The sequence below is a fragment of the Pangasianodon hypophthalmus genome, chromosome 11 (genome assembly GCF_027358585.1).
Source record: "Pangasianodon hypophthalmus isolate fPanHyp1 chromosome 11, fPanHyp1.pri, whole genome shotgun sequence".
NCBI classification, from domain to species: domain Eukaryota; kingdom Metazoa; phylum Chordata; class Actinopteri; order Siluriformes; family Pangasiidae; genus Pangasianodon; species Pangasianodon hypophthalmus.
Genome location: NC_069720.1, coordinates 5,647,753 through 5,675,044, shown reverse-complemented (window position 1 = coordinate 5,675,044; position 27,292 = coordinate 5,647,753). Strand labels below are relative to the sequence as shown.

Genomic DNA, 27,292 nt, shown 5'->3' with positions numbered 1-27,292 from the left:
CAAGGTGTTTTTCTATAGACGCACACCGTCTGCATCACACCTAGGACAGGTTGACATTCACTCTGTTACCTCAAGTGACATGATGAGTCCCGACGTGCAACACAGGGACACATCAAGCTCGGTGCACTCTCTGATCTTGATATCTGCCTTCACAGAGAAATCTTGAAAGGGCAGACGGCTCTCTGAAGTTCTGAAGGCTCGCTATCTCTCGGCTGGCTGTCCTACTTAGCTGCAATTTCTCTGACGGCTGCTAACGCTCAAACCGTGTCTGACATCAGACGACTGATAGAAGCGGTGCTTTATATTCTCCAGCTTTCCTCATCATCATCGTCATCATCATCGTCATCATCATATATACAGTATTGTGCAAGAGTCTTAATGATTTTTTTTATTATTATAACAGCACCTTGATTATTTTTTTTATACAAATTTTGTCTTAGATGTTTATTTCTTCATTATTGAGTCAGTAAAAAACATTTTAGATTTCCAAATATTACTTACAACAAAAATTGACCGTCACAGAAAAATTTGTATGTCAATAAAGAAAGTAGCATATTACATAATAGACCACTTAAAACAGGGGTTTCCTGCAAATACAGAAGCAAGTGTGACAGTCAAAGTCTTCAGAAGAGCTGTGGCAGCTTCTCCGAGATGCTTAGAAAAACTTACTAACATTTATTTTCATTATTTTTGAACGCATCTTTGCTTTATAGCATTTCTCTGCATGTGCCAAAGACATTTGCACAATACTGTATGTATAATGAGCTGTTGGTTATTACGTGTCTAGTAAATATATGAATAGCACAGTCAAAAATTTTAAACATTTGTTTTAAAACGCTTTATAACGTTTTATTGATTTTATTCATTGCTTTTCAAAAATATGTCATGTCTCAGTCTGATTTTGCAAAATATCTTCATAATGTCTGAGTTCAGTAACATGGCTTAACCTCTTAAAGCTCCATCGGCAGGTCTAGACTTATATTCCTCACTCTCGTAACTACACCCTGTAGTATGAATTACTAAATAATTCATAGTAGTTACTGAATAATGTTTTGTTTTCAATTAAGGCATTAATTTCAGTTATGGCATGTGGTATATATGAGAAGGAGTTTACAGAGAATTGCTAATAGGCATAATAATATCATGGTGTTAATGTATATTCCATTACTACTTCTCTTTGTATCAGATAAATATTTCTACAGAAAAAAAATTGCAAAACGACACATTACTAGTACAATACAATGGTAATGTATTTAAAATACATATATGAAATTAACTCCATACAAATTAATCAAATTAATCACTGTTATCTATGGATATTTTCAAGAATATTACATACATAATTTTTTTTTTTTTGGTGTTTTTGAAAAGTGTTATTAAGCCAGAAACTGTGAAGTGCCAAAGTTTGTGCACCCTTAGGACTACATGATGGCCATATAGTAATAAGAGAAGTTTGTTAGGTAGGTAAATGTGAAAAGACAAAATGAAAACAGTTCAGAACTTTTCATCTGTCTTTCTGAATGTGATCAAAATATGTGATAAAATTTACACCAAACACCTGAACCAAGGTGACCAACATAGTATGAGTCAGTAACTGAACACAGGGATCCCACTGACATGCACTGGTGTCACACACACACACACACACACACACACACACATACACACTACAGTGTCAGTTTAACTGAACCACCGCCCAAAAATATGGTAGCATCTTTAAACTGATGGATGTGATAGAGAGGTGCTGATGCACTGTGCAGAGCAACATTCAATAATTTCATGAATTATTTAGATAATTATTTTTTACATAGCCTATCATTTCTATGCATGTCTATATATCTAGCTATAGTGTAGTGCCGTCTGTGAAATGTGCTTCTGTGTCTTGTAATACTTTTTTATAGCAGTCCAAAAAGTGGATTATTTTTGTCCACTGTTAAAAAGGAGAGAAAGCTCAAGGCATTTTTTTTCGCCCGCATGTGTGTGCCGTGGATGGTTGAGGTTAACTCTTCTCACAGACTGCTGTGACTTTTCCACTTTGCGACAGCTCAGCTGTGGCGTACTTTTTACTGGCTCGCCCCTCGGTGCCTCTTTTCATTCTGCCTTTGATGTGCCTGGGCCAGAGGAGCGCTGCTTGAAATGTGCCAATCTCCATAATTAATTTCAGCAATTTTCCTAATCAAATTGAGTCCTGGTGGAAATTCATTGAATTACAGTCTGAGAACAGCAGAGCCATTTTAATGCTAGAGGGAGGAACAAGAGCCCATGCAGTTTTCTGCTATTTCTGGTCACATTTATAACTTGTGTGTTTGCTATTTATGAGTGCTATTTTTACGCAGTTGTTACGTCCTTGGTGTCATACGACCAAGATGCAGCGGTTGATAAAGAAAGTTTGTTTGTCTCTTATAAGCTTGATTAGGTTGTTTATGCATTTGTGTAATTAAAATCAGATGCATAATACATAATCAGTTGAGCGTGAGCATTGCAGGGCCATCTGTTGCACATTTTTTTTCCTCTCTCAAGCACCTTTTTGCTTCTCTAGTTAATTATGAATTTGCAAAACAAGCTCATTTTGGAGTATGCGCATGTGAGGCGTGTGTGTATGTGTGAATTTGTTTTTTCTTCTGTTCTGTTCTGTGTGGTGGACTGAATATTTAACTGAGGTTTTGGCTGGGATTCAACTTAAATGTTCATTCCATGATTGCAGCATCAAAGCAACGGCAGAAAATCATCCCACCATTTTACTGTTCTCTGCCTAACAGATGTCTCACTCGGAGTGGTCTTGATTTAGGATGCTGCATTTGTTAGCTGTATGTACCACACCGCTGTTGAATTCTTGATTCTGATTGGTCAGAAGGCTCAACACCTTCATTTTCTATAACAGCAGCTCTGGCTTATGTTAATGCACTCATTCTAATATGCTGTTGTTTCTAAGGTAACAGCAAGCAGAGACTTGCATGGTGGATGCTCCACATAAACGGATCAGAAACTTTTGGAATTGTTGATATGGTGTCGTTTTCCATCAAGCTTTTTTTGGAAGGAGTCTCCAGTGTCAGTGCTTTGTAACAGTCAGCGGTGAAGCCTTAGCTTTAAATTAAGGAAAGAGCCTTGCTCTTTGCAGTTTCTCTGTAAATTTTTTTTTTTTTGTCGTATTAACTTTAAGAAAGCGAAAAAGAAAAGGGACTTGCGAGGTTAAAAATTGTAAGTGATAATAATTGTAAGTGCTAACTTATTTGGCGTTCTACAACATTAAATGTATCTATAACATGTTCTATAATAAATAAAAAATTGATAGCTTTGCAAATTGCCGTGGTGTAAGAGGAATAAAACATTTTGGGACAAATTGTTATTGCAAAAATAATCAATTTCAATATATTCAGTTTAATATATCTAATATGTTGTCAATATATTCAAACATTATAAGCAAGGGAGAATGTTATAATGCAGATTTTACAATAACAGTATTTTTTTTTTTACGAGACAACACACAGTGGCATAAATATAATTTATTAGTTTGTGAATTTATTAGTCTGTCATGTACACCTCAAAGCAATTCCTGATTTTTCCGAAACATGCTCTGTAATTTTTTAAAAGATGTTACAGATAGATTTTCTTCTGTCACACATTCATTCAGTTGCATTCAGGAAAAAAGCCGTAGATGTCAACATGGTAAGAAGAGGAATAGCAGGAGCTTAATGGTTTCTGAACAGAAATGAAAGATTGAGAGCGGAGATGAACGCGGCCGTGTCTCTGTGCTCGTGTGCTCACAGAGCCAGAGTGTGTTATTATCCTCCGACAGTTAAAGCAGCTTCATTGTGCCATCAAACGTGCCATCATACTCCGAGTTCAAAGAGCGCTGAAGTGCTGCTGGATTTAAGCTTGACTTTGAAGGGAAAACAAGCTTTGGGTATGTATTACTGAATGAATGAGAAAGAAAGAGAGAGAGGAAGTGTAAGAGAAAAGGTCTGTGAAGATCATTAATGTGAGCAAGAGAAAAATTTCAGCCTGAATGTAAAAGTGTAATTATAAAAGTAGGGCAGAGAATTCAATCTGTGATATCCCCCATCTTTCTCTCTCTCTCTCTCTCTCTCTCTCTCTCTCTCACTGTGTTTGTTTGTGTGTGTGTGTGTGCGTGGTCGCATCTGTGTGGAGAAGGACAGTGCAGTTGCATGCACTCGTGAGCTGAATTTGAAAATCATCTCCATGTTGATCGGGGTTGCGAAATTCAATTATGGACCAGCTGTTGGTTTGTGCAAGATGGAGGGAGGATGGATGGGAGGATAGATGGGTTCAGATGCGAGGATGGATTGGTTTGAATGGGGAGATGGATGTGTTCAGGTGGGAGGATAGATGTGTTGGATTGGAGGATGGATGGGTTGGATGGGATGTTGGATTTGCTCAGATATGGGGATGGATGGGTTGGATGAGAGGATGGATGGATTGGATGGGAAGCTGGATCGGAGGATGGATGAGATGGATGGGAGGATGGATTGGTTTGAATGGAGAGATGGATGTGTTGGATGGGAGGATGAATGGGTTCAGATGGAAGGAATGGTGCATTAGATAGCCAGATAGATGAGTTGAATGGAAGGATAAACTATGTGGCTGAGAGTTTGTGGACACCTGACCATCACACACATATGTGGTTCTTCCCCCAAACTTTTGCCACAAACTTGGAATCAGACAATTGTCTAGAATGTCTTCGTATGCTTTAGCATTAAGATTTCCCCTCACTGGAACTAAGAGGCCCAAACCTGTTCCAGCACGACAATGCCACTGTGCACAAAGCGAGCTCCATGAAGACATGGTTTGCTAAGGTTGGTGTAGAAGAACTTGAGTGTTCTGCACAGAGCCCTGACCTCAACCCCACTGAACACCTTTGAGATCAACTGGAACGCTGACTGCACCCCAGACCTCCTCACCCCACATCAACTCCTGATCTCACTAATGCTCTTGTGGCTGAATGGACAAAATTCTCCACAGCCACGCTCTGAAATCTAGGACCAACTCCGTATTAATGCCCATTGTTTTGGAGTGGGCACATAGGAGTATGATAGTTAGGCGTCCACATACTTTTGGCCATATAGTGTATACTGGAAAATGACATTAATGTTTCCACATCTGTGGTTGTGAGAAAGAGAACCCATTAAGGGCGTGTAGAAGTGTTCCTGTCAGGGACGTAGAATATCTGGCATTGTTGTTGTAGATGTGGACTTGGCACTTGCACACACTACAGGAGAGATTTAGGGAGAGATTTAGTTTTATAGTTGTATTAGCTATGAAAAATATAGATGAAATAAGATAAAATATTGTGTTATTTTTTTTGTGACCACTTTCAGTACGGTTGAGAAATTGCTGCTTCTTGTTGGCTGCCTTCTAGTGTAAGAGCAATGCTTCTGCTGCTCAGTCAAGGCCATCCGTTAGGTCGAGTATGAAGAATTTAGCTAGTGCAAATGCCTGTGTGTTTCAGGCGTCCTTGAAAAAGCTCTTAGGGTAAAGAAGGGCATTTTCCACATTCGTGTACCTTTTTAAGAATTGAATTGGCCTTTTATTATGTTTGTACTTGTTAACACTTTAAATGTTTCATATTCCTTTTATTTTTATGTATGCACATAAAATTTTGACTCAGTGCTAAAAGAAAGAAAGAAAAACAATCTTAATTATTGATCTCTCTTTCCAGGAAAGATCCAGAATTTTTGGTACTTTCAGTAACGATGGGTAAAAAAAAAAAAGGTTGTGAAAAAATGTGGTCAATTAGAAATGTATTCTAAAAAAATGTAAAAATCCTCAATCAGTAGGTTAATAGCTTGATACTTTCATGATCTTTAGCAAGGGTGCCAGTGAATAAGGAGCTGTCTGTAAATGTGATGAAGGTTTCTCACGTTTTTTGCGCCATTGTTTAAATAGGTCATATTTGCTGTTAATTTTTTTTATTTTTTATTTGTAATTTGTTTATTCTTTTTTCACATTTTAAATTGTGCCACTCTCTCTAGCGCTATTGCCTCTATGGTTTTAATGAGGTACAATGAAGTGTCACATTGTTGGCGTGCTCGGCTGTCATGCCTTCCAACGCATTTATTAGCCTTGTATATCATTAGATTCTGACACATATGAACTTTAACGCTAACAGATTTAGCATTAGAAGGTCGAACGTGGCCCTTGGCAGAGCTCTAGTTGTTCAGGCCATTACTTATTGGCAGTCTATACCATGCTATTGTTGAATTCCTGATTCTGATTGGTCAGAAGGTGTTTGATTCATTTTCTAACAGTATGGCTCTGACAAGTAGCGCTGGATGTGAAGCAATGGGACCTTCAGTTAATTTTTCCAGAATTGGGAAAAAAATGTGATCTCAGTGACCAGGTGATGTTTTCTGTTCTTGGCTGACAGGAGTGGAAATCAGTGTGGTCTTCTGCTCTTAAACCCATCCACTTCAAGGTTTGACATGATGTGCATTCTGATATCTCTTATCGCAAGTGTGTTTTTAGACACGGAACTGGCGACTGCTGGATATCTTGTGGTTTTCACACCATTCTGTATAGATTCTAGAGACTGTTCAGTGTGAACCACAAGGTCAGCAATTTCTGACATACTCAAACCAGCCTGTCTGGCAGCACCAGACATGCCACGGTCAAAGTCACTGAGATCACATTTTTTCTCCATCCTGATGTTTGATGGGAATATTACCTGAAACTCTTGACTTGTATCGGAATTGTACCACTTCCACCTAATTGGCTGATTGGTTAATTGAGCAGGAATGAGCAGGTGCACGTGTTCCTATTATAGTGGTGGATGAGTACATATCAGTAATTCATTTATGTATTTACTGTTTCTATAGTAACAGCTAACTGGCAGAAAATTGATAATTAAAAAAATAGGTGCAAATATACTTCTTTAACAAAGATCAGAATTACCTTTGCCTAACGTACAAATACACAGGAATTTAATTTGGCAGATCAGCGCAAGAACCTATAATATACAAACAAGCAAATGTGTAAATATATACAGATATATAACAAAAATTACATACTTTTAAATATAGTATAATAAACAGAATACAGTATACTATATATATATACATATATATATATATATATATATATATATATATATATATATATATATATATATATATATATATATATATATAATTTTCTTATAATAGCATGTCCCAGAGTGTTTTCTTCCTTACTTTTACATGACATCTAAAGTGATATTGATCAGACTCTAATGATCCAGACAAAAACAAGGATTTTATTAATCCAGAGCCAGTCCGATCAGTATAATCACCTTCACCCATATTTTTGTCTCAGGCTCTATTTCCTGAGCGTGATGTTGTCGTAGAATGAAATATCACTTTAATAATGCTTAAGCCAGAAACAAAGCTAGTGCATTTTAGGATGTGCGTTTCTATCACAGGTGTTGTGTTCGCTTTTCACAGACGCCTTTAATCTATTTTATAGTACTTCTGCAGCCCAGTGCGGTTTTCACTTTTTAAAGACTTAAGTGGGATTCTGCCTCCTTTCACCTTAAGCTGAAATTGCTGTCTGAGATTGAGATTGATGAAGGAGTGAGCCTCCCCTGTATCCCTCCTAGCTAGTGAAAATGTCAGAATCTCTGCTGTGGCTCTGTTTAGTAAAGACGAATAGCTTGGATTTAGCACAAACTGGAGTTTGTAAGCCAGCAGCGTGTAAGGCTCAGTTAGCTTTGATGTTGATATGGTCTGAGTCGTGTTAGCGTTGATTACCTGCGCCACATTAGGGCCCGCTTTGAACACAGCTCTGATCTGGGCAGGGTTTGTCAGCTCCGAGCTGCATTAGTGCACTTTTTCCCGGGCACTGTGCCTTGCTATGATGTATCGGGGGAGTTATTGCACTGGCCAGTCCGCTGACCGTGTGCACGGAGCTGAAGATTCAAGAAGGATTTAGCCTCATTTTTCAAGCACATAGGAGCGTTTCTTTTTTTTTCTCCCACTCACTGCAGTGAAACTGCCCTCTCTATACCCCTCTCTCTCTCTCCGCGTTCCTCTCGTCTTTAATGAGTACCTCGGGGAGTGCGATGTAAGGATGACCTGACGAGTCTATTTCAGAAAAGGCTCTGAAATGAATGAGGAAGAACACTTTTGAAGTGAAACAAGGCTTTGTTTGTTATGTTATTTCCTTTTCAGGTGCATAGTGTGTAATTATTTGAGATTAGAGAATTAGCAGAACATTAGCTGGCATTAATAGCACCATAAGCAGAGAAGAGAATATACAGTGTAAGTGTAGGAGGAGAGGTGAGAGCGCTGTAGGTGTTTTTGAAAAGAAGTCCTGAACCGGAGTAGTAATCCGTGCCAAAGTGCAGCTATTATTATGAAATATATAGAGACAGAACTAAAATAAAAAGAAAAAAATGATCATAACAGTTTCTATGAGGCACATAGGGAAGAAATATAAAGCTTAATGGCTGTGCTTGGTATTCTTTGTTAATGCACTGTAAGCAATTTTTCGCAAACCCTAATAAAACCTGATAAACCTTATATAGTAAAGTCGTATAATTAATTCCTTGATTCCTTGTTGGAAATGCTACTGTTGGTTATAATTAAAAAAAAAGATTAATATAAAAGATTATATATTAGATATTATTATAACCTATATAAACCTGAGACAAGGATAAGGGGTGCTACAGTATTTTTCTACGTAATGACAGATTACTAATAGTTTTACTCTACTCCTTGAATTTTAACATGAAGTGCATTAAGGAGACTGTATTTAATTGAATCAGTTTAAAAATATCAGCAAAGGTATCTTTTTTGCTAAAAAAAAATAATAAATGTAAAGCAAAACACTGTATTTAAATAGAAAAAAATAATAATACAAAAACTGCCGAGTATTAAAAGTAACATAAAATGTTATTTATTATTTAAAATATTTAATTGCGTTATTATTCATCCTTCTTCTTAATAAGTGCTTTATAGTTTTGCACAGATAATTACAGACAGAATGAATTATTCATTAACATCATTAATAAGTATTTTTGAGCTTTTTCAGACTTTATTAGAGTTTGACATTTTTTTAAAGCTTTATAAATGCAGTCCACATAGGAAGCGCTCAGATTTTCATAAACACTTGCAAATTCGCATCCACTCAGTTTATATAAAAAGTTACAAAGGTGTGTGTTAGGGAAGAGGGGCGGGGATAGTGTTTCTTACAATTAATATACAACTCATATATAAAATCTTATCATAGAATTTTTTGAGCGTATATTGATTTCTTGAAATTTTTTAGTTTTTTTTTTTATATATTGCTAGATTTCTTGTGAGTCTTGTGTGACCATGACTAGAGAGCCAATAAAATCTTGCTTTTCTCCATCAGTATAACCCTAAAAAGCAGCATTGAAAAATGAAACAGTTCACACTTGAATAGACTTTCTTCCCCTCTCTTTGTCTTTAATTGACTCTCTTCATCTCATAATTGATTAAAGAGGATTATTCTAGCACTTGTGCTGCTCAGGCCACATGAACGGAACGGCCCGTTAATCTTTATTGGACTCTTTGCTCTGTTTTATGCTCTTCCTCAAAAGCTTGCTGTTATAAACCAAACGCATGACTCTTGATACAGAGTGAGGCATCTGCTGCAGTGCAGAGTGTTTCTCCAGACGGCTAAATTTGTATGCCATGGTCTGTTCCCTTTCACCACACCGGTGAGCCGGTGAGACTGATTGGTGTGTCACAGCATGTCATTATCAGTGAGTCCTCCTTCGTGCTGAACCACCTACAGCTTTGCGTTAAACCTCCCACTTGCAGCACACTCCTCTCCTTTTCCTTTCGGTGTTACACAGAAATAACAAATAGCCACAGGCATTTTCACGTCTATATTCAGGGCCACAACATCAGACTTGATAAGACCAGGGCTGTGTAATCTCAGGCTCAGATGCTCCTCACATGGGATACGAGCATCTGATATTTTTTGTACACTTTTCTGGCCACAGTCTTCAGGATCTTCATGGTTGCAATCTGACTGGCTCTCTGCATTTCCGTGTTTTGATTTCGAACGCAAAAAAATGACACGGTGAGAATTTTGGAGCAAGATGCATTTTTGTCACTGGATTAAAAAAAAATGTTAACAGACGCCTGTAACAAGTTTTGCTTGAATGAGGAATTGAAACTCCTGGATGGGGCCAGAGGAGAAATCTGTGATTGGTCATCTGCTGTACCAGTCAGTTTTATTTTCACTTCTCTGTATGAAAGTAGGCGGTTCTTGGCTGTGTTTATTAATGAAATGTTGTGAAACTAGTGCTGACGTAACGTTGAGCTGACCAACTCCATTGTAACTGACACGAGTTTGTGAGCTGATTGGATGTTAAAGTTTATTTTTTATACCAATTATTATTATATTATTTTCCCTCCTTTTCCTTTTCTTTTAAAATACCTTTTGTAGATGTTCAGTAAAATTATAGTAAATCAATAAAAAAGCACTGACTTCTCAGTTTTCCCAGCTTTTAAAGCGTGGTACTGCTACTGAATTTACAGTACATCGTGTATCTAATTATAACCTTTTGGTCATATTGCTCACCTCTTAGATACGACTATTAAGCATTTATGAAGAATATCAGGTCATGGTCGTGCTGTAGCACTACTTATGTACTGCTTCTTTATTCATGATTAGAGAATGGTCAGAACATTACGCCGCATTAACAAGCCGAGTTTGCATACTTAATCAAATGTTCATAAAGAGTATCAAGTCGCAGTCTTTAGTTGTCAGTGATGCCCTGAAATACTCACATACACCAGCACATGGGGGATTTTCCCTGTTCAGATTCAGGAAGCAGGTCAGGGACTCAACATTCACAACGTCGTTGCAGTTATTTTTACCTATATTTTATTCAAGAAACTCTAACATCCAAATGAAACCATGATAACTATGATTAGCTGCTGTGTGTTCTTGGGTTTTTCTAACGTATTCTCCCGTTTGCTATTTGGGTTGATTTGGTTTCATATGACACATCATTACGCAAATGTGTGCCTCTTTGTCTTAACCTTTGCCTGCTTGTTGTTAGCTCATTAACCCTTGCAGGCAATGCAGACCCTTAGCCTGCCTCTCATTCTGAGTACTGCCAAGCCATTTTATTCTCTTTGCCTGAGTGGTTTTGATAAAAACCATAAACCTGCACCTGTGTCCATCCATTCACCTCACAATCAGCATTCTTAAACTATCAAATGCGGATGAGTGGAGATGCAAAATGGGGGTCATTACTCAATCACACACACACACAGACGCATACACACACGTCACCACTTTCGTGTGTCCTCCCACCGTCTCCTCACCCTACGTCCTTAATCATCCAACGCTTGAAGCCAGAAAGACCTGTTTCCATAGTGACAGTGAACAGGATGAGGGTGGTGGTGGGGGGGGGGGTGTAAAGGGTTTGGGGAATGGGGGGTTGGGGGGTGAGGGGGTGATGCTGCCCCGGTGTTGAGATAAAGTCTTCCTGTGTTCTGCATGGCATCTGAAGCCCCCTAGAGCTCCCCAACCTTGAACAAGGACATATTTTTTGGTTTGGGACAGAGCACGACTTTCCCTGTGGCTGTTTGAGGACCAAACTCTTCCCCCTCGTCTAGGTTTTCTTCAACAAAACAAGTGTGTTGCCAAGCATTGTTAAATTTAAACACACATTGTAACCTTTATTGTGTGAACAACCTAATGCATTCTGTAAATGTACTGTAGCATAACAAATAAATTAAAATAATACATATAAATACAGTAAAAGTTTATATAGCTTATGTTATAGGCTGTATTGGCTGTATTCAGAGTTGGTGACGTCAATATTTACATCATTAATTCAGAATTGGTTGACGCAGGTACTTAAGCTGATTTTCTCTCCAGCCTATTCAGATTAATAAAATCATCTACATGCAGTTCACGCTTCCAAAGTTTCTAGATTTTTCTTTAGAAGAAGCATCCAACATGGGGTTTCTTAATCGCATCTAGACCACAACCTTTAAACACAAGCCCTCGCCTTTAAACTAAAAAAAAAATAGTAAATTTGCCGTCAAATGTAATGTAATGTGACATTAAAGCAACAGACAATTTAAAAAATGAAAAAATTAAAAAAAACTTTATTTATGAAAGATTTATAAATGAGAAGATGACAAGTTTTGAAGTCTAACATCTAATAGTTGTCTAGTTTGCCAGAATAGTCCTAGTTGTAATTGTTTCACGTTAATCCTTGCTAATTTGGTTCATCTGAACAAAACTGCTTCTACCCTCATTTTGCTGCAGCTTATAAAATAGCACTTGATCCAGCACTTCCTATTATTTTGCTTTTTATTTTTATTTTTTAAATATTGCTTATCAGGAGTTAATTAAGCATCAGGAGCACATGAGATACTAAATCAAGGTCATGAAATTGTAATGTATGTGCAGGATGCAGGCTGTTATTTGTTTCTTTTTATTATTTTGTGTTTTGTGTGGTATTACGTTTTAAGTGCATTTTGGCTGGAGTGCCGAATTTCTTATCTATGCAACGACTATAAAGGAATCTTATCTTATCTTTATGACACTTTGCGAAAAAATTCAACTTTAAGTGGACGCTACTCTTAAGTAATTAATCAGTAGTGTTATAGTTATGTAGTACATATTTAATATGTGCCTCAAATGGCATTCAATAGTTGTTTTGAGTGTATTTACAGCCCAGAACATAAATTTCAGTGTGACATATTGGGGTTTCATCAAACTATACAGACAGTGGTGCTGCATTTAATACTGTTCCTTGTTCAAGCTCGTAGTGTGCAAGAAAAATGTTCAAAGTCAGAATCTCATTAATAGTATAACTGCATTCTGTAGTTATGTCTGAGGTCTGAACACCAATGTATTAAATACCAACGTATTAAATCCTCACCACACACACTTAACTCCACTCTGGATACGGCCCGTAGATTTTATTTAGTTTCTCTGAAATCTGGAGTCTTTGTATCTTTGTGGTCTTGACTTTCTTGTGACCGTAGTATCTTTTGAATAAGCGTAGTAGGTAACGGCTGCGACGTCTGCGTGAGGATGCCACAGACTACGCGTTGCTGTTCTATTGCACTGCAGCCTGCCATAGAACCGAGTGATTAAGATAAAATGATGAGCTGAATGAAGGTCGACCCCCATCCCTCCACCTACACTGACATCCTGTTAGTCATTCATCAGTATTGCATAAGCATACACATACACACACACACTTTCTTATTACTATCCTTGTGAGGACCTTCTATTGACATAAATATCAATGCAGCTAATTAATGCTATGCTACACTTACCCTTAACCTCAGCAACCAAAAGGAAACATTTTGGCTCTTTTAGTTTTTTGAAATAAAAACTGCAGTTTTTGGTCATAACTGTTAGATGTTCCTGTCCTTGTAGGGACATTTTGGCCCCACCAAGATATAAAATCTCATACACACACACATGCAATCTTTTGATCTGAGTCTCTGAAGTGCTCACTAACCATGTGACAAAATTCAGGCTAGATCATGACTTTCTAATTTGAGGTTCTTGGGGTGGTCTCTGTTTTTTTTGTTTATGCTGTGCGTCATTTCTCTCTCTGTCGCACACACACATACACACACACACACACAGTCTTTTCATCCTTTGATCATGCGACAGCAGACTAGACTCATGGCTTACAAATCTGAGTTTCCCGGAGTGGTCTCTTGTTTTTGTTTACATGTCTGTGTGTGTGTGTGTCTGTGTGTCTGTGTGTGTATGTGCCTGTGTGTCTGTGTCTGTGAGTGTGTCTTCCCTAAGTAAAGTAGGATTTTAGCACGTTTACTTGTGCATCTGCCGGAAATAAGGTCATACTTAGTGCTGTTGCATGTTTGCTTCTGCAGAAGCTTCAGGTGCCAGTCAGCTTGATGTTGATGTTTTAGAGCGACTCGGTTGATTTTTCCGACCACAGAATGCTGGTTTGAATCAGAATGAGCTACTGGAAGTGCGCAAATGATAGGCAAGGTGATGAAAAGTTTGATGAGAGCAGATTTTCAGGAAGCTTATTATGTTAACGAGGGTTTTGTATTGAAAATTTAAGTCTGCTTAAGACACTAATTTGTTTTTCTCCAGCACATCGTAACATCATCGTGTTCAATGAGCACGTTCATGTTTAAACGGTAATTCAGTAGGCCGTAATGTGTAACGAGTGGCTGTTTAGAAATTTCCGGCACTGAGATGATTCTTTGGAGTGTTTGTAAATCAGAAGGCTGCAGGTCACACTTCTGCATTTTGCATGTGTGACTCTGACACATTACAGTGACACAGAGGAAGTGAATCAGAAAGGAGTCCACTTCTCTCTTCCACGACAGTGGGTACTGTTTACTATCTTTTTACTGTTTTTCAAAGGTGATGGATTACTATCCACAAACCCAGAGTCTCAACTCTTTGCATTACCTTTGTGTTTTAGAATCAGCAAAATTTATTGTAGCATTAAAAACTCATAGTTGTGATTTACTAAACAGACACAAGGGCCTCCTTGATAGCAGATGAACAAGGTGTCCAATGAAAAGGTTTAAGAGACAAAAGCACACCAGTGATACCTCCAAGGACGCAACAGAAAGAAAGAAGTTGAACTTTCCATCCATGATGTTGAAATAAAATTTTATATTGGAACAAATTACAAACGAAACATCTACTCTAAAGAAGATAAAGAACAAACTACTACCATGTATTACAGAACATACTCGTCAACTCTGGACAGGATTCATTTCCCACAATTTTCACATACTACAGTATAACCCTGTTTTGTATGGTGTAATACACTCATAGACCATTAGTTTAAGGATTTTTAAAGATACATAAATAAGGAATTTTTTTTAAAAGATATATAAAATGTAAATCATCTCCAAACCACTCCAATACTACATACACCATTATACCTTTTTTTCTTATCCTGCAATCTATTTACCTCAGAAATGGGAAGTCAGAGCTCAGAATTACATCATTTTCAACCTCCGTATTTTCAAGCTACAAAGTGTGGGGGGAAAAAAAAACACATACGGGGTGAAAGATTTTTTGAATTTGAAGATCAGGGTAAATTTAACTTATTTTGTCTTCTGGGAAACATGTAACTATCTTCTGTAGCCTCTGAAGGGCAGTACTAAATGACAAAATATGATATTTAGGCAAAATAAGAAAAATGTACACACCTCCATTCTGTTCAAAAGTTTTCACGCCCCGGTTCTTAATGCATGGTTTTTCCTTCTGGAGCATCAGTGAGCGTTTGAACCTTCTGTAATAGTTGCATATGAGTCCCTCAGTTGTCCTCAGTGTCAAAAGATGGATCTCAAAATCATACAGTCATTGTTGGAAAGGGTTCAAATACACAAAAATGCTGGAAAACCAAAGAATTTGTGGGACCTGAAGGATTTTTCTGAAGAACAGCAGGCAGTTTAACTGTTCAGGACAAACAAGGGACTCATGAACAACTATCACTAAACAAAAAAACACAGCTGTGGATCATTCAGGTAACAACGCAGTATTAAGAATCAAGGGGATGTAAACTTTTGAACGGGGTCATTTTTAGAAATTCAACTATTATTTTCTCTTGTGGACTATATGTAAGCCTCTTTTATGTGAAATATCTTATTCAAGTCAGCACTAAATAAACAATAACATGCATTTTGTATGATCCCTCTTATTTTGGTAAAATAATTAACATTTTGCAGATTCTGAAAGGGGGATGTAAACTTTTGACCTCAGCTGTACTTGTATATACAGCATATCAGTATAAAGTGCTACTCAGTGGAGTTATGCAAAATTCCAGGGGCCCTATCAGACCATGCTGGCTACAAACGTACATGCTGCCTCTTAAAATCTCAAAATGTTCACTCTCATCCCAGTGCCATTTTTTTTCTCACAAGAACATGGATGGGAATTGAGTAAAAGCTCAAGTATGGATGTTTGCTGCTGCAGTGATTGCAAGTTGTATTTGCTGCCATTGTTCATTACTTCAGTACCTGGATGTTTTGAAACACTAGTACTTCTGCATTTGTAACACGGAAGTGTGGAAAAAGGTCTATAGTACATGAAGTATCTTTAGCTGTGATCAAAACATGTTTTTTTTTTTTCTTCTTCTCGCTAATGATCGTGTTCCAGCTGCATACTAATTAAACTTCAGTTGGGTTTTTATTTTTTCGTGCGTCGTGTGCCCCTACCCTACGCCACTGGTACTAATTTGTTTACTGCTGATGTTAATTTGAAGTCACTTATTGAACTCGGAATTGAGGTGACCATCCCTGAGTTGTTTTTTCCTAGTCGGAGGATGGAAATCATAAGTTAACAACCATTAGTCAAATGCATCATTACTTCATGAAGTGTTGCTTCTCCCATTCCAACATGGTTGACAGTGAAAGATCTTCTTCTTCTTCTTCTTTGGTTCCTAGCTGGCAACACGGCGGGCGGGGTTACCTATGGAGGCGGTACGCTGCTGTGGGTGCCTCTGGATTTCGAACTTCACTCATGATGCCTTTCTGTCTTGTACGATCCATGGCAATGGCCTTGGCGTTGTGGAGACTTGAGTGGGTAGTTTTTCAGGTCCTCCTCCATTTGCTTGGACCATGTCCTCTTTGGCGCAGATCATTGCACCTTCTAGTCTGCTGGTCGTTTCTGCCAGAGACGCTGATATGGTATCCGATTGGTGTTCGTTCGGCAGACGTGCCCAAACCACCTCAGCCATCTTAACTGAACCGTCTCTCTGATCATCGGCTGGTTGTCGCATCTTGGCCAAATTGTGTCGTTGCAAAGTCAAACAGGAAGGGAAACACCCAAGATCTGTGGCAGGCATCACATTTAGAAAACCTGACAGATTCCACTATACACAGTGTGGAGACCGAAACGCTGGGCCACATTTGGCCCAAAATTGAAATGTTGATGGTTGCATTTCTGACCCATATTGTAAATGCTGTAAATAAAAAACAAAAAAAACCCTGAAAACAGAAGCACATGCTTTTCTTGAACATTTAGGCTACTAACTAAAACTACTAAAGCTACTAATACATGCCATGCAGAAACACTCGAGATTCGTCTGTTTGTTCTCAGGAAAATGTAGAAACTTTGTAGAACTTTTTTGTGCGATGTGAAAGAGTGTAAATAGCTGTAAAAGGTGTGTCAATTTCCTGCCCTGGTCTGCACTGCTGCTTGTGCTGTGGTTTGATGTACAGCATCAGAAGTTTCGCATGGCCTTTCTTCTACATCCTGTTGGACCCGGGAGGTTTTGAAATACAGTAAATATATTATCTGTAAAGTAAAACCTGTAATGACTTGCATATACACTGCCAGCCAAAACTTCTTAAACATGTTTTTAAATGTTTTATTACAGTTTACTCACTATTGGTATTAAATAAGGGAAAAACTTGAACAAGTGTCTCTTTAAATACTTAACCCACTTTCAGATTCTGATGAGACTCTAAATGAGAGCTTTATTAAAGAAGAGTAAAACTGTACATTACTCTAAGACTGTATGTTACTGTAAAACTGTCAGTTACCTTAAGCTGAGATTTGTCTTACAGTTGATATGAGACTGTTATAGTATAGTATGTTGAATGCTACAAATGTCTAATTGAGTGATCCAGAGTGGCCTTTTCCAGTTGGAGCTACAGTATATTTCCAATGAAATACAATTTTTCCAATGAAAATAACAAGTCAAACATTTCTCTGCTCACTTACACCCATTTCTTACTTAGATTTTCTAATTCTTCAGGATTTACAGGACCTCGAAACCATTTCTTGAACCTTAACTAAAAGGTTAATACTTTTGGCTGTATGTTATGATTACTAAGATAATTTCATGTTAATTATTACTAAAAAAGTGACACTCAGACATATTGGTGTACTATATCATTCTGCTATTCTGTAATTGGATTTCTAATGATGACTGAGTTACAGTAAAAAAAAACATGGCCACCATCAACCAGCATTTCACAGGGTTTGTACTGAGCTACCATCATAAAACAATAAAATTATGTCATGTATAAAAGCCTGCTTTGAAAAAAATTAATAATACGGGGTCCAAGCACTCTTCACAAGAACCTCCATCCGCAGTGGATAGTTCTCGGCAAGTTACGTGAAACATTACTTGTGAAGAGTGCTTGGGCCCCGCAGATCACCACTTGCAGTCATAGGGTTTTTTTTTTCCCTCTAAACACGATGAGCTACTTCTGTCTGGGCTTTTATACATCACATAGTTTTTTCAAGCTCAGATTAAGAAACACTTTAAAAACCATCAGTCAGATATATCCAACATAACATTATTTGGATGTAATTTTACAAACAGCAGTGGAGGTTAATTTATTTTTTTTGGTTTCGTTTGAAGTGCAGCATCGCTCAGGTACTTCGTGGACTCCTGCACATCTTCGCTAATGGCCACGACTATCTTCAGATAAGCGACAGACCACATTGTTTTTGACTCTGAAGTAAGCAATGAATCAGCTTGTAAAACCAGAGGAAGTAAAAAAAAAAATAAAAATAGCGGAGCACAGACAAGTACACTGTTAAATTATCATTAGGCCTCTGACTTTCTGAGAACTGAGGTGCAGCATGACGTTCAGCAATTGTGCCATTCATCGCTTCTCTCATAATCAAGCATTCATTCAGCTTGCTCTGTGAATCCTCTCTCTAAAATCAGGGTTATAACTGATATAGTTCAATAAGTGTTTATTAAAAATTCCATACTATTAAATCCATACTAGTTTGACTTTATTGCGAAGAGCTACACACATGTTTAGTAGCCACAGAAACCGCTTCTAATGACTTGCTCAATGTTAATTTTTTAGGAAGTTATCATAACACACATGACACAGCTGAATAGGTCTATACACTTAGGTAAAATAACATGTTTTGCAATGTTGTTGCGCAAAAAAATGATTAACCAATCAGGATCCCGTTTCTGTTGCTCCGTTTCCGTTGCTCAGTGACAGCCTTTTGAATACTGGAGGTTTAGAAAGAAAAACAGAACTTTACTTGTGGTTTTATAAGAATATAATTTGAAAATATAAAAATAGAAAAAAACATTTAATTTCCCCCATTTCTAGGATCCTATTTGAATCATTTTCTATGAAACTGTCAAAGATCTTTAAAAAAAAATGTCAAGATTGGTAACTAATTCTAAAACAGTTGTAACAAAAGTCCTGTTGAATGTGTTGAGTTTTTTGTTGGATGTGAGGAAATTTATGTACGTGTTCCTGATGTGTGTGGTATGTGGTATGACCAGGGTTGCCAGATCTGCATGACAAAAGCATCCCAAATGCTTTACTAAAGAGCAGTACTAAAAGATGTAGTTTCCCTAAAGAATTCTTTCAACAAAGTCAGGTAATATTATAAAGTCTCATGCAAAACTGGCTGTCAGTAATTTCCCAAAGTTTTAGTGTAATGGAATATTGAGAAGGGCACTCGGGTTATTGCCGAATGCACGCTGCTTAAATTGCTCGTGTGTGCTCGTACGTCAGTTTTGCACATAACACACAAGGGTACTTGCAGTATGCCGCCTAATTACACGTGCAAACAGGTTAGTACATCTATCCCCCAGACTCAGAAATCTCTCCAATATTAATTTCTGTAATATTACATTTGCGTTAGTGTAGTAAGGTTAGTCTGGCTGAGCACAGTGTTGTATTGTGATGTTTTTTTTTTTTTTTTTTAAAGATCATTAGAGAGAATGCAGCAGTAATGAATTTTGCTCAGCATAAATAAAGTTATTTTAGTGCTCTGGAGCTCTGATTGCTGTGGTCCGAACTAATCAACTTCCACTTAATGGCCTCCAAACTCAGTCCTGATTAACTGCAGCAAATTTTACTTTTTGTCCTGTGAAGTGAAACATATCTACACATCTCTTTATCGTTCCCTTTCTCTCTCAATGCAATTTGCTCATTTTATGAAGGTGCTAGTGTGGGCCGATGCTGTTGCCTTGGCCTTTCATCTTCTAATATTTATCGTCCTATTTATTCGCTTCCATTCAGCCTTCTCGTGACACAGTCTCTCTCTCTCTCCCTTCAACCATCCCTCTTTCATCCTTTCATTTCCTCCCTCTATTTGTGTGTGGGGGGGTAATGTGATGAGGGGGAGTCTGTTAACCTCGTCTGACATTGCTCCTTATCGGCCGAGCGAGCTGCAGTGGATTATACGGTGGATTAATGGGAAGAAGAGCCAGGCTCGCCGCGAGACACTGCTGCTTGCCGTCATAACTCCATTCCTCCGCTGAAGAAAGAAAGAGAAGGGAGAAAAGAGGGATTAATAAAAGTGCCAGTGGTAAAATTATGTTTGCGAACAGTCGAGTTACCCAAGAGAATGTGTTAACATGGTGAGGTTCAGGCTGGTGCAGATGCACAGGGATGCAAGCGTGCTTTTGCAAGCAAACGAGCAAAGAACGCAAGTGCACGTTTACAGATATGCACTGTGTGTGCTTCATTACGCTCCACATTTGACGTTCTTTTTCCGTTTTAAAGAAATGTAGTGATTTTTTGCTTCCAGCTCTCAATTTTCAGAATTTTTTCTTCAGATTTTCCATCATTATCTTCCATACAGATTGGGAAAAGAAAATAACCAAATATTCATTTAAATATTTTACTTTTATTTGTTTACCCTAACCCCATTAACTACACACATCATAAGTCAGAAAGAAGATAAACAGTTATCTTATCATCTCTCGAGAATATCACTTATTCCTAAAACATAATGTTAAATATATTTATATTGCCTCAAAAATTAAAAACAAAACAAAGGCATTTTCTCAGCCTTCGAAGGAGGAACATCCACACAATTATTTTAGGTAGTTTTGACTTTGGCTATGTAATAATTTTATCCATAAAACTATGTAAACTATGCACCCTTAATGCAGGTGAATACTGTTTTTGACAGAATTCCATGAAATTCTATTTTGACTGTTTGGGGGTGTCATCAAAAAAAATCTACAGAATCCAAGAAAAATCCATCTTTTTTGTTGCTGAATCCTTTCAGGTTACGTTTCATCCTGTAAGTAAATAATAAAAGAAAGTGAGTTAGGGTGTAAAAATGACTGGCTTTATGTACTAGGGATGCTTTTGGCATTTTGAAAACTATAGACTCAAGGCATACAGAGAGAATGACAGAGAGAGCAACAGGGAGAGAGAGCGACAGAGCTGACGACAGAAAGACTGAGAAATGAGGGAATGTTCTGGGCTGTGTTTGTTGCAACAGTTCACTGAGTCTCTGGTGTGCTGTAAGGACGAACGAGATGTGGATCCACTCCTCATTTTGAACTAGAGCCTGAGCTGAGATTTGATAGAGAGAAGTGGGAGGATTGAGAAGAGCTACAGACAAAAACAAGAGCAACTTCTCCTCTCCATAGCAAAATTCACACTGCATTTCAGGCCGGAGAGCAGGGCGATGAATTTTAAGAGACTCCTCTCTCTTCTGGCAGTGAAAAAAAACCCTGCAGGCATGACCTGACTCAAAATCCTCGAACTAAAAACTGACAAAAAAATCCTAAATCTTAACAGCAAACCGTGTGTAGCCAGGCCTCACTCGCCTCGTTGAGTGGTAATTAGTAATTAATATTCAGGACATAATATTTAACATTTGTTTTGGACAAATTTGTTGCTTCTCGCTGTGTTTGGATTATTTTAAAATTCACTCACAGCTTTTGCACATTGTTTGTACCATTTTTTTTCCTCGGTAGACTACACTGATTGGTCACAGTGAATAAAGTGGAATAGTAGTGCTCGGGTTTATGCAATGATTGCTCAAGTGCAAATGCTTCAACGATGACAAATCCAGATCATGCCCTGCCCCTAAACCTAAGCTTAATCTTCTTAAATTTTCCAGCTAATATTAGTTTCATATTAAATCATTAACTTTTTACTTCTAAATCAGCCGATATCGATAACCATCCAGTATTTTTTTTCTTTAAAGATACTAAGCTTTAAAATGATTTTGAAATGACTTAAAATGATGAAAAAAATACAGCATGACTTGCACATAACTGCAGCTTTCACACAGAAATGACCTACACTGCAAATGTAATATAGTATTAAGTGTAAATATAATAAAAATCCATTATAAAAAATATAGTCTCTATCTGTAAACAGTTACAGTTTAAAAGTCTTTTCCAAATCCAATTCGAATCTTTTCCATTTGTTACAGGATCGGATCAAATCCGTACTTTTTTTCTCGGATATCCGATCCACCATTTCAGATCAGTGCTATTTTTATTTGTAAATGCACTTTTTAAAAAAAAAATTTATTTAATTATAATTTTGACTTTAGTTTCACTTTTATTTCAAATTTTGACATAATACCCCTTCTGGGGTAGTATACCCCATCATAATACCCCTTCTGGGGTAGTATACCGCATCATAATACCCCATCTTCTTTAACTTAAGAAGAACTTTTTTCTGCACGTTGTACCTTTTGCCTCATTTCAACTCTTAAAAAAAAAACTTACAGACGTGCTTGTGAAAATTTAGGTCATAGAAATACAGGTTATAAAAATGAAGGTCGTGGTTATTCGACTAAAAACATCTGGGGTTTTCAGAAAGAGCACACAATCCTGAGTCTGTACATGATGAAAACGACGGGTCTCATTTCTCATCTCCATATTTCTGTTTTATTTCAACCCAGCAAGGACTTTATCATCAGAGGATCACTGTGCCAGTGTGAACGTCTCTATGGAAACAAAATGCATGAGTTGCCATTGACGGTGACAGTAATGATGATGGAGTGCAGGATAGTCATCGTTTTGCTGTCACTACTTAAAACAGTTGATGTAGATTTAAAATGTATCATGGTGGGAGATGAAACTGAGAAAAAAAATAATGGTGATTAATAACAGACAGTCAGCTTGTGAAACGAATGTTTCAGGCTTTGTGATGGTGATTCGGTTCAGTAAAAATTCTCAAGTTAATACGTTGTTTCTCCAAGTTACTGTGTGAAAAACTTGTATATCATTAAGCACAAGTTCATCCAAGTTTACTGCGAGCATGCTAAAGCAAACTTAGAGGAAAGTACACACTAACTTTTACTTACTTTATACCTTTAATACACTAGCATGTCTTTGAGAGTACAAGTAGTACACTAGGATACACACTGTACCATGTGAACTACTACTTTTAGCTGTCCTAATAAATATAATAATTATTATAGTAATCATTCTATTCATTTAATTATACCAGAAGAATTATATTCTAATCAACAAGATTTATTATAGAATTATTAGAAATATTAAGCTAATTCCTCAAATATACTAAATGTTTACACACCCTTTGTGAAATAAGGTGCCAAATTCTTCATAGCTTGAATTTCTTAAGGTGAATTTTCTACCAGCTGAATTTTAAGAAAGGAATTAAAACCTAATACATTCAAATATCTACAAGTTTGCGATGAAAATTTCCAATAATTACATTACATGACTTAGAAATGAGAACTAGTGAAAATGTGAGGAAATTGCACACTAACTTTATTATGATGATAATTGTATTTATATATTATGCCATATTAATTATACAATATAATAATTATGACACATTTTATATATAGTAATATTAACACGATTAATAAATAAAAGTGTAATATAATAAATATAGTTGTTATAAATATCATGAAATATTATGAAATAAGGTGCCAAAGGTGAATTTTCTCCTACCTGAATTTTAAGAAATGAAATAAAACCTAATACATTCAAATATCTAAAATTTTCCAGGAAAATTTTCATTGCACATGAAAGGTTCAGGTTGTATTGAATCAGATTTTATTGCAAAACCCATTTTCTGAAGACATTTTGACATTATTTAACTGTGATTCTGGAGCTCCGTAATACTATTAGCACACCAAAGGCTATTCAGTGGTATTAAAATGGTTCATCTTATTCTGTAGAGCCTGAGTCATTTTTATCATTTTCAGATTTTGACTTTTGGTGCCCTTCAGTAATTGGAGGATAATAACTTCATCAGGTCTCATTTATAGGCCCATTTTTATACACACAAGACCATTAAATTCAGAGATAGCTCAGAATGTTTTTTTATCCCATCTAGATTGTTAGATTGTTATCTTTTCTGGTGCAGGGGGCAACGTTATATAGAAAGTCATGAGACTGAAAATGAAACCATCTGATGTACAGGTAGTTTTCCAAATATAGAGATTATCTAGGGAATAAAACACAACATGGCAGCGACGGGGCGATGTGATGTGATATGCAGCCTGACATGGCACATGTTTTATTTCCCTTATACCACAGAAATTTGCCAACAGTTACCATTTTTAGTTATTAAAGCGCATCATGGTGTTTTTTTTATCCATTTATAGTTAATGTTGTGCAAACAAGTTCCTGTTATCACTTATGTTATAGCAGTTATAAACATTCCTTTCCTAACCAGCCTCTGTTTGTAAGTTAATAAGACTAAACTAGCACAGCTTGTGTTGTCTCTGAGAAACTGGAAAGTACAACGACCTCGTTCCTAAAGACTTTCTCATGACAGAAAAGCACTGACACTGGAGGCTCCTTCCAGAACTGTTAAATAAACATCTCCTTACAGAAAACTTCATCATATGATCAATGATCAGTTTGAATTCCAGCCGGTGCTCCTGTCAGACCTGCTGTTAGAGAAAATTAATCAACACCTTCTGACCAATCAGACTCGAGAATTTAACAGCGCTGTGGTATAAATATATAATATTTGCTGTATCCTGCGAAGTTGCCTATGTACGTATTACGCCGTGGTCTAGGAATTTGCACTGTGCTGAATTTTGAATTATGTAGCAGAGGAAGATGAAATGTCCTTGACATAAAAGGATGAAAGCGAGTACAGCCAGCACACTGCTGTAAATATAACTGACTCAGTGCTGATTTGCTTAGCCTGTGTGCGTGTGTGTGTGCGTGTGTGTGTGAGACTACTGACTGCTCTAAGACACATTATTGCAGAAGTGTGTGACAGAAAGGTTGTGATGCCGTGGTCCACGTCTCTGCAGCTCGGCCTTACATGTCCACAGAGACGTAAATGCCTGCCTCAGAGTCGCTCTGGGGTTTGTGGCTTGTTGATGGCTGAGCTGAGAACTGAGGAGTGAAGAGAGAGCGTGAGAGAGATAGATAGATAGATAGATAGATAGATAGATAGATAGAGAGAAAGAGAGAGAGAGAGAGAGAGAGAGAGAGAGAGACAGGCTTGTAACTGCCACCATGATGAACTATTCCATTCAGTCTGATGCTGTTTCTTTCTTTCTTTCCTTCTTTCTTTCTTTCTTTCTTCCTTCCATCCTCCTTTTTTCATGTCCCGATATTCTAGTATTCTTTCTCACTTTTTCATTCTTCTCTTACTTGCCTTCTTCCTCCCTCTATTTCTTTTCTTATTCCTCATCTTTCTTTTCCTTCCTTCCTTCCTTCCTTCCTTTCTTCCTTCCTTCATTTTTGCAGTTCCTGATGTTTAGTTTTCATTTCTGGTGTTCTTTCTCAATAGTCACTTTTTATTATTCTTTTCTTACTTTTCTTTCTTACTTCTCTCCTCCCTCCCCCCCTCCCTCCCTCTCGTTTAGGTATTATCATTATTTAAGCCTCGAGTGTGTCCTGGTATTCACTGTAGGAATATTTCCATATTGCTTTCGGAAGGAAACATTAGAAATGATTTATTTCTCTACTTGGTTTTAGAGGACCAGGAGTTCGTGTTATATGTTTGAATGCCTTTTTAACCCTTAGAATTAAATAAGAAAGGCTCATTTTGTTGGGAAAGATTATTACAGCTGGTTTTGCTGTTGAAGTGCTGGTAGAGTTAATAACATTTAAATGCTCGTACTCAAACGAGTCACTTCACTGATCAATGGCGATTGTAAACCGGTGACTCAATCATGCGGTGTAGTGAAGCGTGCAGTAATGATGGGAAATGTAATGTTTTCATATTCCTGCTATACACTTTTCATTTCAGTGCTTACTCTCTTTCCTACCACACATGCTCGGACTTCTTTACATAACCAGTTGCTTTGCATTGCTTGTATTGCAACGTGTATCCTTCTGTCTCTCACTTCGAAATCTCGGAGCTCAAAGCTACACACTGGTCTTAATGTTCAGAGTGTTACAAGGCATCCTACATGACGGTGCTGAACGTTTCTCTCTCTGCCTGGGTTCTGTGTTCAGCTTGTACACAATGAAGCTCCAAAGCTGCCAGCTGTCCACAGAGGTCTTTATATCCATCTCTGTCCTTTATCCTCAGCTCATGAGACGTGTTTTTGCTGGACCCTGACCTCCTGCAGAAGATGCTCTCTGAGATCACACTGACAGAAAATACTAGTGAGATGTTACAGTATGAAGTGTAGCGTGTATCTCAGCTGTCGTTCTCAATAGCTGAATTAATAGCTGTCGCATTAAAAGACTTTCTGTTTATAAAACCTGCATCTGAGATGCACAAATTCTATTAAAATAGACCTAATGAAAAATATATAAATATATCACTTTTCTTTCTCTTTCCCTATTCCTGTATTATTGTTTTGCTTTTTTCTTCATTTTTTGCCTTTTCCTCTTTTTTTCCGCTCTGTTTCTGACATTTTCTCTCATTCACCCACTTTTTTCACTCACATTTTCTCTCATTCACACAATCTTTTTTCTCTTTCTGCTTTCCTCCTGTTTTCTCATTGTCTATTACCCTTTTCCTTCCTTCCTTTCTTCCTTCCTTCTTTCCTTCCGCTCTGTCTTTTTCTCTCTCACTTTCCCTGTTTCCTTACTACTTCCCGTTCCCTTTTTCCCTGGTTTCTTTCTTTCTTTCTTTCTCTCTCTCTCTCTCCCAATGAAATGCGAGTCTGGTTTGTAATACTTGAGCATGCCCTGGTCTTCCGTATAGGAATATTATTATATTATTGCAGTCTTAAGTAAAGATCATAAAAGCAGTGTTTTTGTTTTGGAGGATTTAATCTGTTTGTATGACCTTGTAGGGTTTAAAATGAAATAAAAAAATTTGTTTTAGTGCATGAATAGGGCCTTGCCTGTTACTGCACTGTTCATATTGTGAAATAAATTAGAAGGTTTGGAAAGATAAACTGAATTTCAGTTGCAGTTTAATCATGAATGATTAATGTGGGTCCTGAGGCAAGAGGAGTTGAGAACCGCTGCTCTACCTAACCTACACTATTCTTGTGTTATTTCTGCACTTTCTCTCCTAAACACTGTGCTTTCTTGGTTTGCAGGATAACGGGGATGAGACCCACAGGATTGCGCCGTCCCCCGTGGTCCATGTTCGGGGACTGTGTGAGTCAGTGGTGGAAGCTGACCTGGTGGAGGCCTTGGAGAAGTTTGGAAACATCTGGTAAAATTTTTTTTAAAAAGTTTAGATCAATC

At 37.4% G+C, this 27,292-nt stretch overlaps 1 protein-coding gene across 1 annotated transcript in view; it reads left to right on the top strand.

The window, feature by feature from the left end:
- The window catches only part of LOC113536546 (heterogeneous nuclear ribonucleoprotein L-like), a 74,533-nt gene that overhangs the window by 17,438 nt on the left and 29,803 nt on the right, over nucleotides 1-27,292 (top strand). The window contains exon 2 of the mRNA XM_053238097.1: nucleotides 27,142-27,260. Coding sequence (XP_053094072.1) covers nucleotides 27,142-27,260 — 119 coding nt within the window. The remainder of the gene's footprint in view (nucleotides 1-27,141; nucleotides 27,261-27,292) is intronic.